The following is an 18,297-nucleotide window of genomic DNA, read 5'->3' as shown; positions in this document are numbered from 1 at the left end:
ACAGCAAGGTGATTCAGTGTTATATATCTGCACGCACACACACACACATTCTTTTTGTTATATTCTTTTCCATTATGGTTTATCACAGGATATTGAATGTAGTTCTCTGCTGTACAGTAGGCCCTTGTTGTTGATCCGTTCTATATATAAAAGCCTACATCTGCTCACCCCAACCTCCCATTCCATCCCTCCCCCAAGCTTCTCCCCCTTGGCAACCACCAGTCTGTTCTCTATGTCTGTGTTTCTGTTTCTGTTTTGTAGATAGGTTCATTTGTGTCATATTTTGGATTCTACAGATGATACCATATGATATTTATTTTTCTCTTTCTGACTTAATTTCATTTAGTATGATAATCACTAGTTGCATTAATGCAGTTTTTATGCAGTTTCTCATTTAATCTTTACAGAACCCCTAGGAAGTGTAGATACTATTGTTATCTCCATTTTCTAGATGATGAAACGTCATTTAGAGAGATTATGTGATTTTTCTCTTGGTCAAGACCTCGTGGGTGATGGAGCCAGAAATCACCATTTGGAATGTCAGCTCTTAAACACCATCTTGGAACGCTGCGTGGGGAATCATACTGGTTGACGTTCATAGATTTGTGGTCCTGCCGTGAGTGAACAATCTGAAGGTTTACAGCATGCAGATGTGCTGAGGCCCAACTTCCTTGGATCTGCAGCGGGTGGGGCACTCAGGTAGCGGGTCAGCCATCTGCAGCTGCTTTTTCTGAGGGTAATTCTCTTTTCTAATAGACTGCACACTTGCGTGGTCTCAGTCTAATGCAGTGGCTCTCAAACTGGAGCTTGTGCCAGGATCACGGGGTGGGCTTGGTCCAGCACTCATACATGGGCCTCACCTCTGGTTTTGGATTCAGTGGGTCTGAGGTGGGGCCTGAGAATGTGCGTTTGTAACAAGGTCCCAGGCGATAAACCGCAGGGACTACTAATGGTTTAATGCTGGGCCCTTTCTGAACACAGGGTCTTCTGCGCCATCTGGCTCTTCCCTTGCGTCGTGTCTGTTACACTCCCGCCTGCTGGCGTGTTGGCTCCGCGACAGCAGTTCAGCTACCGTGGCCTGTGTTTCCTCTTCAACCCCACAGAGGTCAGGGTCACGATGCCCATATAGCAGGTGGTCGTAATCTCCCCTAGCACGCTTCTGTCATTCTGACCTTTTCAATTACGAACATTGTAATTATAACATACAATACATTCTTATTGTAAAAATCACCTTTAATAGCACCACCACGCTAGTAAAATTTTAGCAGAAAGGTAGAAGCAGACCCCAAAGGATTCTAAGTGGTTTGTTAGGTGACAGCTAAGCACTGAGGAACTTGGCCCTTGACTGGGTCAGTGTTTAAAGTATGCAAGGAAAGTTACTTCATCTGATTTTTAGCAGAGGCTCTTGCCTTTTACCACTAGCATTCTTTGAGATCATTTTTTTAATCTTCTTTTTATTTAGAGGTCAACCTGAATCAACATGTCTGGGACTGAAGAAGCAATTCTTAGCGGCCGTGACAGCCATCCAGCTGGTGGCAACTCTGTATTATGCTTTGGTCAGGTACATGTGTTTTTTTCATACCTGGAAGGAATGAGGTTAAGTGAAAAAGGTATGGGGAAGCCATTGGTAGAGCACCATCATATACATGTAAACTGTTTTTTTTTTTTTTCATTTAAGTGCATCATTTGGGAGTCTTTGACAAGCTCTGAGGGCATTTTGGAACTTTAGCAGCACTGGGGGTTACATTTAGATTTAAATTTTATTTATTTTTTGGATAGATTACATTTTCATATGCTGTAACATTCAAAATGAAACAGACTGTATGTAAAAAGTCTCACTATTTCCTATCATTCTTGTCCACATGTCACCCAGATCTCTTTTTTGGAGGCATCCAAAGTTTCTGGTGTTGTACTCTGTGGAGATATTCTGTGCATAAAAGGGAGATTCTTGCTTTGTCCCCCCAAATTCTATCTTTGTCTTACCAGAAATCTATTTGTGTGTATTTATTCAGGGCAAGGGGAAGAGTATTGAGGGGATGAAAATCTAAACAAGTAGGAGTGTATTTCTCTATGTGTAGGATGGGAAATTGTTGAACTAGAGAAGAGGACAAATGGAAGCAGGGCTTCCTGTCATGTTTTCTCCTCTCCTGCTCCCTTGCCTCCATACATGTCATATAGACTCCGAGGAGGGAAGTTTCAGTTTCCCAGTTCGGGCTCGAGAAAGTTTTGTAGGGATGGTAACGTATTAGTAACATCTAAGGCAGTGGTTTTCAAAATGTGGTCCAGTGACCCCTGGGGATCCACAAGACCTTTCAGAGTCTGTGAAATCAAAATTATTTTCATAATAATACTAAAGTACTCTGTGCCTTTTTCACTCTCCTTCTTTCGTGAGTGGGTGCTTTCCAGAGACCGCATAGCATGTGCTGACACCATTGCTCTGATGGCTACTGGAATGTGTGCCTGCAGTTTCTCATTTTTAATTCCTAGTATTGATAGATATAACCCACATAAACAAAAGCCCGTAGGACCCTCAGTACTTTTGAAGAGTGTTAAGGGGTCTGGAGACCAAAAAGTTGGGGACTTGCTGATAAGCAATGGTGGAAATGTCAGTTTAATTTTCCCCTTGTGGATTACAGTACCAATACACAGCAGAAGAGTACCAGGCCATCCAGAATGCTCTGAGGCAGAGGCTGGGCCCAGAATACATAAGTAGCCGCGTGGCTGGAGGAGGCCAGAAGGTGAGAGAGTTTACGTGCTTGAAAAGTGGGCACCCACAACGCCGACTATTCCCATGAACTTGCCAACTCCCTCTCTGGTCCCCATGGATGGATTCAGAAGGCCTCTCATTCACTGTTAGTGGACGTTTATTTGTGTCTTTGGGCGGGGATGGGTTCCAGCCCTCACTGTCATCGGCAGTGGCCCAAGACACTAGTTCTAACTGGCTCCTCTGGAAGATCTTTGAACTAAGTTCACTGAGAAATTCTCTGGAATGTTTAAGGGTGCTTTTACCAAAAGAGCTGGTAAGGAATAAATTAAGTTTTTTTTTTTTTTTTTTGCGGTACGCGGGCCTCTCACTGTCGTGACCTCTCCCGTTGCGGAGCACAGGCTCCGGACGCGCAGGCTCAGCGGCCATGGTTCACGGGCCCAGCCACTCCGCGGCATGTGGGATCTTCCCGGACCGGGGCACAAACCCGTGTCGCCTGCATCAGCAGGCGGACTCTCAACCACTGCGCCACCAGGGAAGCCCAGATTAAGTAAATTTATTTATTTATTTATTCTGTGGTACGCGGGCCTCTCACTGTTGTGGCCTCTTCTGTTGCGGAGCACAGGCTCCGGACGCGCAGGCTCAGCGGCCATGGCTCACGGGCCCAGCCGCTCCGCGGCATGTGGCATCTTCCCGGACCGGGGCACGAACCCGCGTCCCCTGCATCGGCAGGTGGACTCTCAACCACTGCGCCACCAGGGAAGCCCAGATTAAGTAAATTTTGATCCACATTTAAGTGTGGCAAGGAATTTCAACAAGCTTTTTTTTCTTCTTTAAATTTTTTTTCCAGGTGTGTTACATCGAGGGTCACAGGGTAATTAACCTGGCCAATGAGATGTTTGGCTACAATGGCTGGGCACACTCTATCACACAACAGAACGTGGGTGAGTATGCTTCCTGGCAGTGGCTGCTTCTTCGTTTCCCTTCCTCGGCATCGGCTGACTTCTGGCAGGAGTGTTTTGTAGGCAAGGACCTAGGGAAGGTGTGCTCAGTCGCCAGCAGGAGGAATACAGGTGAGGCACAGGGATCAGTATCCTCTTCAACTGGTTCTCTTTCCCACTCCTAGATTTTGTTGACCTTAACAATGGCAAGTTCTACGTGGGCGTCTGTGCGTTTGTGAGAGTCCAGCTGAAGGTGAGGGTGATGGAGGGGACATGCTGCCTGCAGGCACGGGGCAGGTGGGAGAGTGAGCAGGTACGGAGGCCTCGGGGCCCAGAGAGGGGGCGGGGTTGTGCAGACATCCTCCCTCATGTGCCCCTAAGAGAATTTTGAGGAACTCTGTTCTCTTGCACGTTTTTAAGTTGACTCAGTTTTCACCATATATAAAAACAGTTGTAAGGGTGTATTTTTTGGCATATTGTAAAATTTTACATTCTAAAATAAATCTGTTACATCTTTTTAACATGTACCAATGTATTCTAAATACCATAGAGGATTAAATGCTGTCATCCATTTAAAAAAAATACATGCGCAAGCTATTTTTCTTTTTAAATATTTATTTATTTATTTGGTTGCACTGGGTCTTAGTTGTGGTGTGCAGGGTCTTTAGCTGTGGCATGCAGGATCTAGTTCCCCAACCAGGGACTGAACTTGGGCCCCCTGCATTGGGAGCATGGAGCCTTAACCACTGGACCACCAGGGAAGTCCCTGTTTTTCTTTTTTTTTGAGCAAGTTATTCTTTGGTCATCAGATATCTTACGTTGTTTCTTCTTGAACACGTATTTCCATTCCACTTCCCCTCTGGCTTTTATCCTAATAAAAGATATATGATTGAAAATCTTTTATTAATGATAACCTTATTATACTTGTGTGTGTGTGTAAAAATTTTAGGGGATAAATTTCCAGTGATTTTAAGGCTCTAACTGTTGAGAAATTTCTTCTGGATTGAGTTACTATTGATATTACAGGTGCTATTAATACATAATTTAGTCAGTTGTGTTTATGTTGAAGAGACAATAACTACATCAAAATATTTACATTTAATAAAACTTTATGGAAAATGCATTTCTTGATAAGATGGATGAGCTGTTTTTTTCTATTCAGTTAGTTTGTATATCCATAGTTAATATTACTTATTCCTAGACTAAACATTTAGCATTAATTCTATTCTGACTTACTTTTATAAATACTACCGAAAACCTTATTCACATAAACAAACTGAGAATGAACGAGTTTCATTACAGTGTCATTCATTTCTTTGACTACTTGTGAGTTATATATCAGAAATCACAATGCTATCATCAAACATTATACTCAGCTCTCTGTCAGCTAACAGCTTGATCAGGCCCACCTTTACTTTTGGTAGAAGCTGAGAAACAGGTACCACCTGACTTGTGAGAGGATTTGCTATCCAGTCATTAGAATCTGTTTAATATTTTAAATTTTTGGTTTGGTGCCCCAGAGGTTTTCATAGTGTGGGTAATGTGTCTTAGTAAGATGTGGGGCGGGTCAGGTGTGTGCCTAGTTATGTGAAGAGGAAGGAGAATTGTCTTGCACTTGGAGCACAGGCACATCTCTAGGCAGATCCGGTCCAGGAAGTAGCCCTGGAAATGGACTCTGGCAACTCCGCCTGTGTTCCAGGCCCTGGGCTCTGTCCACCCAGTCTGAACACTGATGCTTGAGGAAGAGAGCTCTGCAGCCAGGGACGGGGCTGCAGCTCCTCACGTTGGACCGTGAACTCCTTTTCTGTCCCCAGGATGGTTCGTATCATGAGGACGTGGGCTATGGTGTTAGCGAGGGCCTCAAGTCCAAAGCCTTGTCTTTGGAAAAGGCGAGGAAGGAGGCAGTGACCGATGGGCTGAAGCGAGCACTGAGGTAGGCAGATCCTGTTCTTCTCAGCTTTGGGTTATAACACCCACGTGGTTCAGAAGTCGAAATAACACAAGTCTTCCTCCCACCCTTGACCCTGTGCAGCCTGTTTTCCTGCTCTCTTCTGTCTTTCCCCAGTGCTTCTTTATGCTGAGGGCCCACTTTTGGGGGAATAAGTAGTAGAATCCTGTGTTCTCTGTTCTGTACTTGACCTTGCCTTCCCCACCCCTCTCATCAGCAGTGTGTCTTGGAGACCTGTCCACACAGCACATAGATTGTTTCCTCATTCTCTTTAATGCACCTACACAGTTTTTCATTATGTATATGTAACATAGTTAACTTAGTTTCATAGAGCAGGGTTTTTAACCTTTTTTGGGGTCATAGATGCCTTTGAGAATTGAATTACCAGAAAAATACATGTAAAACATGCACTAAAAATTTGCAGTACCATAACTTGTGGGGGCATCCAGATGTCCCAAGTAAAGAGCTTTGGTCGTGGAGGTCTGTGCCCCTAAAGTGTGCATGCTTGCTATTACTGGGGAATTGGAGCAGCCCTTGGGAAACATTCTCTGCTGAGGAGTTCGTGTTCTGCGTTGGGAGGTATAGCTGGTGCGATTTTGTGAGCACTTGCTCAGGCTTTCTGTGCCCACTGCCCCTCCTGCGGGCGGGGTTGTGACTGCTGTGCTCACTGCTGTATTCTCAGCGCCTAATGCACATGTGTAATGAACAGTTCTGAATGCTTATCAGAGTCCATCTCCTCTGCTGTGTTGAGAAGCAGCTTGTACAAAGGCTGTAGCTCTGTTCTCTGATATTCACATATAACGTTCTCAACCCCGTTCCCCTCTTTTCTTACCCGTAGAAGTTTCGGGAATGCACTTGGGAATTGTATTCTGGACAAAGACTACCTGAGGTCGCTAAACAAGTTCCCACACCAGGTATGTTACAAGTGGGGGGTGGAATGCGTCGCAGTAAAGGTGCAACTGATGATGCTTTTGTGTCATGAGTATTTGGTGATGGAGAGAGGAAAAGTGAAGACTTGGCTATTTAGAGGGTAGTGAAGTCTTGGCTATTTAGAGGGTCTGGAATGTATTTCAGACGTCTTTGAACATAAGAGCCAGCAGGAACCAATTACCTTAATGTACCAATGAGGAAATTGAAGCCTGGAGCATTTGTGTTGTCTCCTATGTAGAGAGAATCGTGCTTGGCAGTGGTCTGTGAGACAGAAGGAGCACAGATCCCTTGCAGCACTGCCATTTCTTACAAACACTCAGAGCCTCACGTGTTCAACCTTCCTGCTCTTCCTCAGCTCGGGTGTCTTTCAGGTTTAGATCTCCCTTGTTTCTGGAGTTGCGTGTCATGTGATCTGCGCGTTTGCCTTCGGAGAATGGGGTCTGGAGTTTAGTGCGCCTGGGCCAGTCAGGCTCCGAAGCATTCCTGTTGCCTGGTGGAGTGTGGCTGCTTCACCTGTGGTTCTTGGGGTCCCTGCAGTGCCACCACCCTGGGCAGCCTTCCCTCTCTGGTACTAGAGGGGTTCTTTTTCTTGTGCTGCCCGTAATAGAGGTGTGTGTCAATTGGCAGCTGTCAAAACTCCATTTCTTGGGGCTTCCCTGGTGGCGCAGTGGTTGAGAGTCCGCCTGCCGATGCAGGGGACACAGGTTTGTGCCCCGGTCTGGGAAGATCCCACATGCCGCGGAGCCCGTGTCCTGCAAAAAACAAAAAAAAAAACAAAAAAACTCCATTTCTGTCCTTTTTCTAAATCCTTTTTACATATAATTGGACTCAGTTTGCTAATATTTTGTTAAGGATTTCTGCATCTATATTTATGAGGGATATTGTAGTTTTTTCTGTTTTTAAAACATTGTGGTAAAGAACACATAACATGAAATTTACCATTTTAACCTTTTTTTTTTTTTGTGGTACGCGGGCCTCTCACTGTTGTTGCCTCTCCTGTTGCTGAGCGCAGGCTCCGGACGCGCAGGCTCAGCGGCCATGGCTCACAGGCCCAGCCACTCCGTGGCATGTGGGATCTTCCCGGACCGGGGCACGAACCCGTGTCCCCTGCTTCGGTAGGCAGACTCTCAACCACTGCGCCACCAGGGAAGCCCCATTTTAACCATTTTTAAGCGTACAGTTCAATAGTGAAACACATCTCCAGAACTTACAACATGGAAACCTCTGTACCCATAAAACAATTCTCCTTTTACACCTTCCTTCAGCCCCTAGCAACCACCATTCTACTTTGTTTCTATGAATTTGACTATTTTAAATACCTCATATAAGTGCAGTCGTACAATTTATGTCTTTCTGTGACTGGCTGTGTTACTTAGGATAATGTCCTCAAGGTTCATCTATGTTTTAGCATGTGTCAGAATTTCCTTCCTTTCTAAGGCTGAGTAATATTCCATTGTATGTATATATCACATTTTCTCTATCCCTTCATCCGTCAGTGGATATTTGGGTTGCTTCCATCTCTTGGCTATTGTGAATACTGCTGAAACGACCATGGATGTGCAAATACCTCTTGAGGACTCTTATCATTATTTTGGATATATATCCAGCAGTCAGGTTGCTGGATCGTATGGTGTTTTTTTTTTTTTTAATTTTTTGAGGAACTTCCATACTGTTTTCTATGATGGCTGCCCTATTTTGCAGCTCAGCCAACAGTGCACAAGGGTTCTGATTTCGCCACATCCTTGCCAACATGTGTTATTTTCTGTTTTTTTTTTTTTTTTTTTTGGTGGCACGTGGGCCTCTCACTGATGGCCTCTCCCGTTGCGGAGCACAGGCTCCAGACGCGCAGGCTCAGCGGCCATGGCTCACGGGCCTAGCTGCTCCGCGACATGTGGGATCTTCCCAGACCGGGGCACGAACCTGCGTCCCCTGCATCAGCAGGGGGACTCTCAACCACTGCGCCACCAGGGAAGCCCATATTTTCTGTTTTTTTGGTAGTAGCCATCCTAATGGGTGTGATTTGAATTTTTCTGATGATTAGTGATGTTGAACATCTTTTCATGTGTTTATTGCCCATTTGTGTATCATCTTTGGAGAAATGTCTACTCAGGTTCTTTGCCCATTTTGTAATTGGGCTATTTGATTTATTTGTTGTCAAGCTGTAGGAGTTCTTTATATATTCTGGCTATTAACTCCTTATCAGAGATATGATTGCAAAGTTTTTTCCCATTCCGTAGCTTGCCTTTTAAGTTTGATATAGCTCCATTTGTATATTTTTGTTTTTTTTGTTGCCTGTACTTTGGTGTCACATCCAAGAAATCATTGCCAAATTCAATGTCATGAAGTTTTTCCCCTGTGTTTTCTTCTTTGAGTTTTATAGTTTTGGGTCTTATATTTAGGTATTTAATCTATCTTGAATTTATTTTTGTATATGATGTAAGATACAGGTCTAACTTCATTCTTTTGCATGTGGATATTCAGTTTTTCCAACATCATTTGTTGAAGAGACTCCTTTCCCCATTGTGTAGTCTTGGCACACTTGCTGAAGATCATTTGGCCATACATGAGGATTCATCTCTGGGCTTTCTGTATTATTACATTGACCTACGCACCTGTCTTTATGGCAGTATCATACTGTTTTGATTATTGAAGCTTTGTAATATATTTGGAAATCAGGAGGTCCTCCATTTTTTTTTTTCAAAATTATTTTTGCTATTTGAGGTCCCTTGAGATTCTTTATAAATTTTAAGGTGAATTTTTTTATTTATGCAAAAAATGCCATTGGAATTTTGATAGGGATTACACTGAATCTGTAGATCACTTTGGTAGTATGCATTTCTTAACAATATTAAGTCTTCCAGTTCATGAACATGGGAAGTCTTTCCATCTATTTGTGCCTTCTTTAATTTCTTTCAGCAGTGTTTCATAGTTTTCAGTGTACAAGTCTTTCACCTTGGTTAGGTTTATTCCTAAGTATTTTATTCTTTCTGATGCTATTGTAAATGAAATTGTTGTCTCAACTTTTTGATTGTTCATTATTAGTGTGTAGAGACACAACTGTTATTTATGTGGATTTTGTATCCTGAAACTTTGCTGAATTTGTTTATTAATTCTGACAGTTTTTTTTGTTGAGTCTTTAGGGTTTTCTACATAGAAGATCAAGTAATCTGCAACCAGAGATAATTTTACTTCTTCCTTTCCAATTTGAATTCCTTTTATTTCTTTTTCTTGCCTAATTGCTCTGGCTAGGACTTCCAATACGTTAAGAAGTAGTGAGAGTGGGCATCCTTGCCTTATTCCTGATCTTCCAGGAAAAGCTTTCAGTCTTCACCATTGAGTATGATGTTAACTGTAGGCTTTTCATATATGGCCTTTATTATGTTGAGGTTGTTTCCTTCTATTCCTAATTTGTTGAATGTTTTTATCATGAAAAAAATATTGAATCTTGTCAGACTTTTTTTTTTTTTGCATCAGTTTAGATGAACAGGTGGTTTTGTTCATGGATCACATTGATTGATTTGTGTATGTCGAACCATCTTTGCATTTCAAGAATAAACCTCTCTTGGTCATGGTGTATAATACTTTTAATGTGCTGTTAAATTTGGTGAGCCGGTATTTCATTGAGGATTTTTGCATCAATATGCATCAGGGATATTGGTCTATAGTTTTCTTGTAGTGTCTTTTTTTCCACCCTCCTCTTATAGTGTTTTTGCCTGGCTTTGGTATCAGAATAATGCTGGCCTCTTAGAATGAACTTGGAAGTGTTCCCTCCTTTTCAGTGTTTTGGAAGGGTTTGACGGTTGGTGTTAATTCTTTAAATGTTTGGTAGAATTTTCCAGTGAAGCCATTTAGTCCTGGGCTTTTTGTTGTTGTCGTTGTTAGGTTTTTGTTTACTAATACACTCTTCTGCTAGTTACTGGTCTATTTCTGTTTCTTCATGATTCAGTCTTGGTAGCTTGTGTGTTTTAGGAATGTATCCATTTCTTCTAGGCTCTCTGATTTGTTGGTGTACAGTTGTTCATAGTATTCTCATAATTTTTTTTTTTTTTCCGGTACGTGGGCCTCTCACTGCTGTGGCCTCTCCTGTTGCGGGGCACAGGCTCTGGACGTGCAGGCTCAGCGGCCATGGCTCACGGGCCCAGCTGCTCCGCGGCATGTGGGATCTTCTTGGACCGGGGCGTGAACCCGTGCCCCCTGCGTCAGCAGGCGGACTCTCAACCACTGCGCCACCGGGGAAGCCCTGCCCTAAGCTTTATTTCCTATCTTCTCCTAGCTTGTGTCAGCTAGAAACTTCCCTGTTAGTACTGCTTTTGCTGCGTATGTAAGTTTTGGTGTGCTGTGTTTTCAACATTTTCATTTGTCTCAAGATATTTTCTAATTTCCCTTGTGATTTATTTGACCCATTGGTTGTCTTAAGAAAGTACTAATTTCCACGTTTGTGAATTTTCCATTTTTCCTTCTGCCATTGATTTCTAGTTTCATTCCATTGTGATCAGCAGAGATTTTTTTTGCATAATTTGTGTCTTCTTCAATTTAAGACTTGTTTTGTAGCCTAACAGGTGGTCTCTCCTGGAGAATGTTCCATTTGTACTTGAGGAGAATGTATGTTCTGCTGTTGTTGGGTGGAATATTCTCTATATGTCTTAGGTCCCTATGGTGTGTAGTGTTCACATCTTCTGTTTCCTTATTGACCTTCTGTTTGGTTCTGTCCATTACTGAAAGCAGGGTACTGAAGTCTTCTGCTACTACTGTCTTGCTGTGTATTTCTCCTTTCAAATCTGTCAAAGTTTGCTTTACATATTTAGGAGCTCTGATGTTTGGTATATAAGTATTTATAATTGTTATAGCTTCACAGTTAATTGACCCTTTTATTATTATAGAATGTCCTCTTTTGTCTCTTGTAACAGTTTTTGACTTAAAGTCTATTCTTTCTTATATTAGTATAGCCTCCCCTGCTCCCTTTTGGTTACCATTTACATGGAGTATCTCTTTCCATCCTTTCACCTTCAGCCTGTGTTATGTCTTTAGATCTGAAGTGAGTCTAATGTAGGGAGTATGTAGTTGTATCTTGTTTTTTGAATCCATCCAGCCAATCTATGGCTTTTGGTTGGGGAGTTTGATCCATTTACATTTATTATTGATAGGGAAGGGCTTAGTATTATTTTGTTAATCGTTTTCTGTATGTCCTGTAGCTTAGCTTTTTTTTTTTTTTGTCTCTTCTTTCCTCTTACTGCTGTCCTTTGTGTTGTGTTGATTCTTTTGGTAGTAACATGATTTGATTCCCTTCTTGTTTACTTTTGTGTATATCCTATAGATATTTTCTTTGTGGTTACCATTGCAATTATATGAAACATTTTAAAGTTATAACATTCTATTTTAAACTGATAACTTGAATTGCATACAAAAACTCTAGTCCTTTACAACACCACTTTATGTTACTGATGTTACAGATTACATCTTCATATTATTGTATGTCCACCAACATAGATCGTTATGAAAGTTCTAATGGTTTTTACATTTAATATCTGTATTCATTATATAATTTTAATGGTTTTTTTCATTTAAATTCCATGTACCAAAATTATGACGATACAGGTTACCGTTTTTGCCCGTGTATTTACCTTTACTGGAGAGCTTTTTATTTTCATGTTGCTGCCCGGCATCCTTTTGTTTCAGTTCGAAGGATTCCCTTTAGCCTTTGTTGTAGAGCAAGTCTAGTGGTAATGAACTCGCTCTGCTTTTGTTTATTTGAAAAAGATCTTAGTTTCTCCATTTTTGAAGGATACTTTTGCTGGATACACTATTCTTGGCTAGTTTTTTCTTTCAGGACTTTGACTATATCATCCCGCTCCATTTTGGCCTGTAAGCGTTCTGCTGGGAAATCTGATCATCGTAGGCAGGCACTCCAGTAAGTGATGATTTGCTCTTCTCTTGCTGTCTTCAGGATTTCTCTGTCTTTTTTTTTTAACTGAGATATAACTGACATACAACATTACAGGCGTACCTTGTTTTATAGTGCTTCATTTTATTGCACTTCACAGATAATTGCATTTTTTACAAATTGAAGGTTTGTGGCAACTGCATTGTCAGGTGATGGCTGGCATTTTTTAGCAATAAATTATTTTTTGATTAAGGTATGTACATTGCTTTTTTTTTGACATAATGCTGTTGCACACTTAACATACTACAGTATAGTGTAAACACAACTGTTACATGCACTAAGAAACCAAAACACTTGTGCGACCTGCTTTATTTCTATGTTTGCTTTATTGTGGAGGTCTGGAACCAATCCTGCAATATCTTTGAGGTATGCCTGCATATTGGTTTCAGTTGTACAACATGATGATTCAGTATTTTTATATATTGCAAGATGATCACCACAGTAAGTGTAGTTAACATCCGTCGCCACACGTAGATGCAGGTTTTTTTGATGAGAACTATCAAGATCTATTCTTTTAGCAACATTCAGATATACAAAAGCGTTATTGACTATAGTCACCATGCTGTACATTACATCCCCAGAGCTTATTTATTTTATAACAGGACGTTTGTACCTTTTGACTCCCTTCACCCATTTTGTCCACCCCCCACCCCTGGCAACCACCAGTCTGTTCTCTTTATCTATGAGCTCAGTTTTCTTTTGTTTGTTTATAGAGTCCACATATAAGTGAGATCATATGGTATTTATTTTTCTCTCTGAATTATTTCACTTAGCACATTGTCCTCAGGATCCATCCATGTTATTGCAAGTGGCAAAATTTTCTTTATGCCTGAATAATGTTCCGTTGTAGATATATATACTACATTCTTTATCGGTGGGCATTTAGGTTGCTTCCATGTCTTGGCTGTTATAAGTAACGCTGCAGTGAAAATGGGGGAGCATATCTTTCTGGGTTACTGTTTTTCTTTTCTTTGGATAAATACCCAGAGGTGAAATTGCTGCATCATATGGTAGTTCTATTTTCTAATTTATTATTATAATTATTATTATTTCTAGTTTCTAATTTATTCAGGAAACTGTTTTCCATAGTTTTTCCCATAGTGGCTATGCCAGTTTACAGTCCCACCAGCAGTGCACAAGGGTTCCCTTTTCTCCACATTCTCACCAGCACTTGTTGTCTCTTGTCTTTTTGATAATAGCCATTCTGACAGGCGTGAGGTGCTATCTTATTGTGGTTTTGATTTTCATTTCCCTGATGGTGAGTGATGTTGAGTATCTATCTTTTTATGTACCTGTTGGGCATCTGTATGTCTTCTTTGAAAGCATATCTATGCAGATCTTCTGCCCATTTTTTAATTGGATTGTTTTGTTTTGTTTTGGTTTTGCTTTTGAGTTGTATGAGTTCTTTATACGTTTTGAATGTTAATGCTTTAGCAGTTACATCATTTGTAAGCTTTTTCTCCCATTCAGTAGGTTGCCTTTTCACTTTGTTAATTGCTTCCTTTGCTGTCAGAAGCTTTTTAGTTTGATATAGCCCCACTTGTTTATTTTTGCTTTTGTTGTTTTTGCTCTTTGGTGTCAAATACAAAAAAATCACCATCGAGACCAATGTCAAGGAGCTTATTGCCTGCATTTTCTTCTGGGAGTTTTACGGTCTCAGGTCTTTAATCCAGTGTTAATTTTTGTGTATGGTGTAAGTGGTCCAGTTTAATTCTTTTGCATGTGACTGTCCAGTTTTTTTTTTGTTTTAATAAATTTATTTTTGGCTGTGTTGGGTCTTCGTTGCTGCGCACGGGCTTTCTCTAGTTGCAGTGAGCGGGGGCTACTCTTTGTTGCGGTGCGTGGGCTTCTCATTGCAGTGGCTTCTCTTGTTGCAGAGCATGGGCTCTAGGTTCATGGGCTTCAGTAGTCGTGGCATACGGGCTCAGTAGTTGTGGCTCACAGGCTCTAGAGCGCAGGCTCAGTAGTTGTGGTGCACGGGCTTAGTTGTGCTGCAGCATGTGGGCTCTTCCCGGACCAGGGCTCGAAGCCGTGTCCCTGCATTGGCAGGTGGATTCTCAACCACTGCGCCACCAGGGAAGCCCTGTTTAACTTATTTACTTCTCAATGTCAGTATGAAATCTCACAGTATAATTTTCATTTTCATGTTATCATCTTTATCCAAAATGTAGTCATCTCAATCCCTCATATTCCTTTATTCTGTCAGCATCCTATTATTGAGAGAGAAGTTCTCCCATGTGAAAAATCTCTGGGTTTCTGTAGTGTGATGATGTGTGATCATTTCCATTAAAAGAAAAAGTAGACGGCATCAGATCTGGTTGCCGAGAAAAGATTCAAATTAGATTTTACAGAGCATTTGCCCTCAATAAAAACTGAAGTATGATTCCTTATCAAAACTTCATTAATACATAATGGCATAGGTGGAAAATGAAATTGTTTTATTCCTCATATAATTAAAATGACTTGAACTTATGGATCCCTTGTCCCAGCTTCTTAGGACCTAGAAGGAATGATGGCTAGAGGATTGTGAAATGCCATTTTTCAGGTATCTAGATCCTTGAGGAAGGGGAAGAGCAGTTGGAAGAAGTTTTTTTTTCTCCCCTTTTTTTCCCTCATTAGCTGCCTCTTGAAGTGGATTTAACTAAAGCAAAGAGACAAGACTTTGAACCATCTGTGGAACAAGCCAGATATAGCAGCTGCCGACAGAACCTGACTCTGGGACCCCCCAAAGCACAGGAGGTGACGTCCCCTTGCAGACCAAGCCACCACGCTGTGATGCAGGGGACGAGGACAGCAGCTCCGGGTGTGGGCTGCGTGCCCTCCCCACCCCTGCTCCTTCCCAGGTGTTTCCCCCTGCCTCCCACTCCTGCCTTCACTTCAGAGCCAGCACACTGGCTGGCCCGCGTGCTCCCTTGGGAGCTGTGTGTTGCTGCTCACCGGTTAACTCAGGAACTCACCTCCCTGTCGCTCTCCTGATGCAGAAGCCTGACCTCCGCTGCCACAGAGAGCAATGCCACGTACCAGCGGAAGCTCCGGCAAAGACAGCTGCAGCAGCGGTTCCGGGAGCAGATGGAGAAACAGCAGCAGGAACCCCTGTCTGGCCCACCTGCCAAGAAGCAGGGTCCTGGTGAGAGGACGGAGCACGGGCTCTGGGGGCAACTGCTCTCCCCATTCTGCAGCAGGTCGGGTCCACATACAGCACAGAGGCGGCCACGGGCTCAAACCGTCACGTCCTGCCTCACCATTCCCCGTGACTGAAGGAAGACACTGGTCTTTTGGGCGAAGGAGATGGGCCCTGACATAACCTGGAACTACTTGTCTCAGGGGACAGAGCTTCTTTTCGCCTCAGTTACTTTGGCCACGTGTACATGAGAAAGCCTTTCTGAGCTTTTTTTTTTTTAACTTATTTTTTTAACTTTTGGCTGTGTTGGGTCTTTGTTGCTGTGCACGGGGGCTTTCTCTAGTTGTGGTGACAGGGGCTACTCTTCGTTGCGGTGTGCGGGCTCATTGCAGTGGCTTCTCTTGTTGCAGAGCACGGGCTTCAGTCGTTGTGGCTCGCGGGCTCTAGAGCGCAGGCTCAGTAGTTGTGGCGCACGGGCATTGTTGCTCTGTGGCACGTGGGATCTTCCCGGACCGGACTTGAACCCATGTCCCTTCCACTGGCAGGTGGATTCTTAACCACTGCACCACCAGGGAAGCCCCTGAGCTGTCTGTCTCTGAACATAAAGCAAAGTTGGGTTTGAAGAGAATGGGTTTTTGGGCAATTCTTTATCCCTTAACTTTTTATTTCAGAGTCCAGGTTCAGTGGTAGTAGTAGATACAGATTTTCTCGGAGTCTTTCTCAGAGACTAGAAACAAAGAAAGACCAAGTGGATTTTTGCCCAGCTTCTCCCTAAAAATTACGAAGAAGGTTCCAAGGACTTGCTTCACGTTTAGTTCTTTATAATTCCCCTCAGCAGTACTGACAGGCTGAGGTTAATGTAGGGGAAAAAAACCCAAAAAACTTACTGTGCTGGAGATGTTCTTAATAAGAATTACTATTCTAGCTCTTCAGCTTCCAAACCATTGCAGAAGCTCTGGGGGTCAGGGGTGGAGGAGGAGTCGTCTCCAGGACCTCCCCCACCCCGAATCACACAGTCATCATCTTGGTTTTACATATTCATTTCTGCTTAAGATTTTGATTGAGCAAGGGTTATAGCTTCAAATAAAAACTGGACAAAACGGCTTACAGTAACTCTTCCGTTTCTGCTAAAGGAGAAACAAACTTCTCAGGTTTTTTTCCGCAGTTTGATGAGAAGAAAGAATGTAGTATCGTCAGTCCTACTTTATATAGATCCGTAGGTAGGACCGGCATGCAAGGTCCCGAGTTCTGCTGGCCGCGCCGATGAGTGTAACCCCAGGTGGCTTTGCGCGCACTTCCAAGGCCGCCCCCGGCCCAGCTTGGTTACGTGGTTTTGTCCTTTCTCTGCAGCAGCGCTGCCACCGGTGCCACCTGCCGGAACTGCTGCTTCAGAGCCGCTCACCCAGACAGACGTGCTTCCAGGTCAGGAGGGCTAAAGGAATGGCTTCAGTCCTAATCAGTAAATACCTATCAAGTGTCTGTAAGTCACTGTGCTGCATACTTTCCGTCGTCACAAATACATTTCAAAAGAGGCATAAAATATCTTCATTTCCATTGGTTTTGTAGAAAGTGCTGACTGATAGCACATAGAGCACATATGCAGCGCCTCTACTGTCCGGACCTGCGAGAGGCTTTGGTGTACTTTCATGGGTCGGGGAAAGAGAAATTCCAAACGCCATCGTAGAGAGCATTCACGATTCGGCACCTCTCACGACCTGTTATTTTTCCAGCACCTCGTTTGTTGATGCTGCATTTGCTTGTGACCTCTGTCCTTGCAGACAGTCTTGAAATGTGGGACATGGCTCTAGATGCAGGGGACAGTGTGGTCAAGCCCTTATCTAAACCAGAACCGCCGCAGGCCCCTGCCACCTCCGTCCTGCAGAACGAGATGGAGACCCGGAACAGGACCCCACAGAGCCTTTGCCACCAGAATCCACAGGCAAAATCTGGACCCTGGCACCTTCAAACTTACAACCTTAACCAACACATAACAGGTAGCAAAGTGTTTTAGGAGCAGAAATGGAAGGGAGAACCTGGGTATATATATAATTCTATGAATCTTAAAGAAAGAATGACATTCCATTTTAAGAAGTTGGAGGGGACTCGTGCCAGACCAGTAGCAGTCTAAGAAAATGGAGTGTAACTGGATTAAGAGTTGCAAGTCTTCCTTGGAGTCCTGACCTGAGGTGCAGCTCTTTCTAGCTGATTGATAGAAGTGGGACACTGAAGCATGGCTGCGTTAAGAGCTTTCCTCTTGAAAGCAGGCCTGTCGTGATCTCTACCGCAGCTTGGTCTAGTGTTAACAGAGGGACCTGTCCCCCTCATAACAATTTTCGTTCTTGGCCTTTAGTTTAAAGTAGGACAGTAACTAATGCGATTCAGAAGTTTTTAGCTGTCAGTTTATTCCTTATTTTTACATCGTGGCAGCTGTATGTGAACAGTTTTCTCTTCCATAGGAGACTGTGATTCATATAGGAAGAACCAGGACACGAAGAAAAGGAAATTGGATCCATCTTGACCAAGGCTCCGTTCACCTCACTGGATTCTGTCACAAAGGGACTTTCAAAAACTGCTTGTTGGTCATGAAATGACTCATCATTCCTAGGGAATGAGCGTTACCTCCGGGGATTTACCTTGCTTCATGCTCAACTTCGCCAGACGATTTCACTATTGGAACCTGACGCAGATCAAGCTGGGCAGGTTGGGAAGCCC

At 43.0% G+C, this 18,297-nt stretch overlaps 1 protein-coding gene across 1 annotated transcript; it reads left to right on the top strand.

The window, feature by feature from the left end:
* Positions 1-239: 239 nt before the first annotated feature.
* On the top strand, positions 240-17,507 carry RAD52 (RAD52 homolog, DNA repair protein). The gene is given in 11 exon segments (XM_032644883.1): positions 240-1,105; positions 1,463-1,561; positions 2,637-2,738; positions 3,555-3,648; positions 3,831-3,898; positions 5,460-5,578; positions 6,432-6,507; positions 15,084-15,237; positions 15,240-15,591; positions 16,936-17,007; positions 17,364-17,507. Coding segments are annotated over 10 exon segments (1,128 nt in total). The 5' UTR covers positions 240-1,105; positions 1,463-1,480; the 3' UTR covers positions 17,374-17,507.
* The last annotated feature ends 790 nt before the right edge of the window (positions 17,508-18,297 follow it).

The sequence above is a fragment of the Phocoena sinus genome, chromosome 10 (assembly GCF_008692025.1).
Source record: "Phocoena sinus isolate mPhoSin1 chromosome 10, mPhoSin1.pri, whole genome shotgun sequence".
In the NCBI taxonomy this organism is placed as follows: Eukaryota; Metazoa; Chordata; class Mammalia; order Artiodactyla; family Phocoenidae; genus Phocoena; species Phocoena sinus.
Note: the sequence above shows the minus strand (reverse complement) of the source record. Positions and strands in the feature narration are given on the sequence as shown.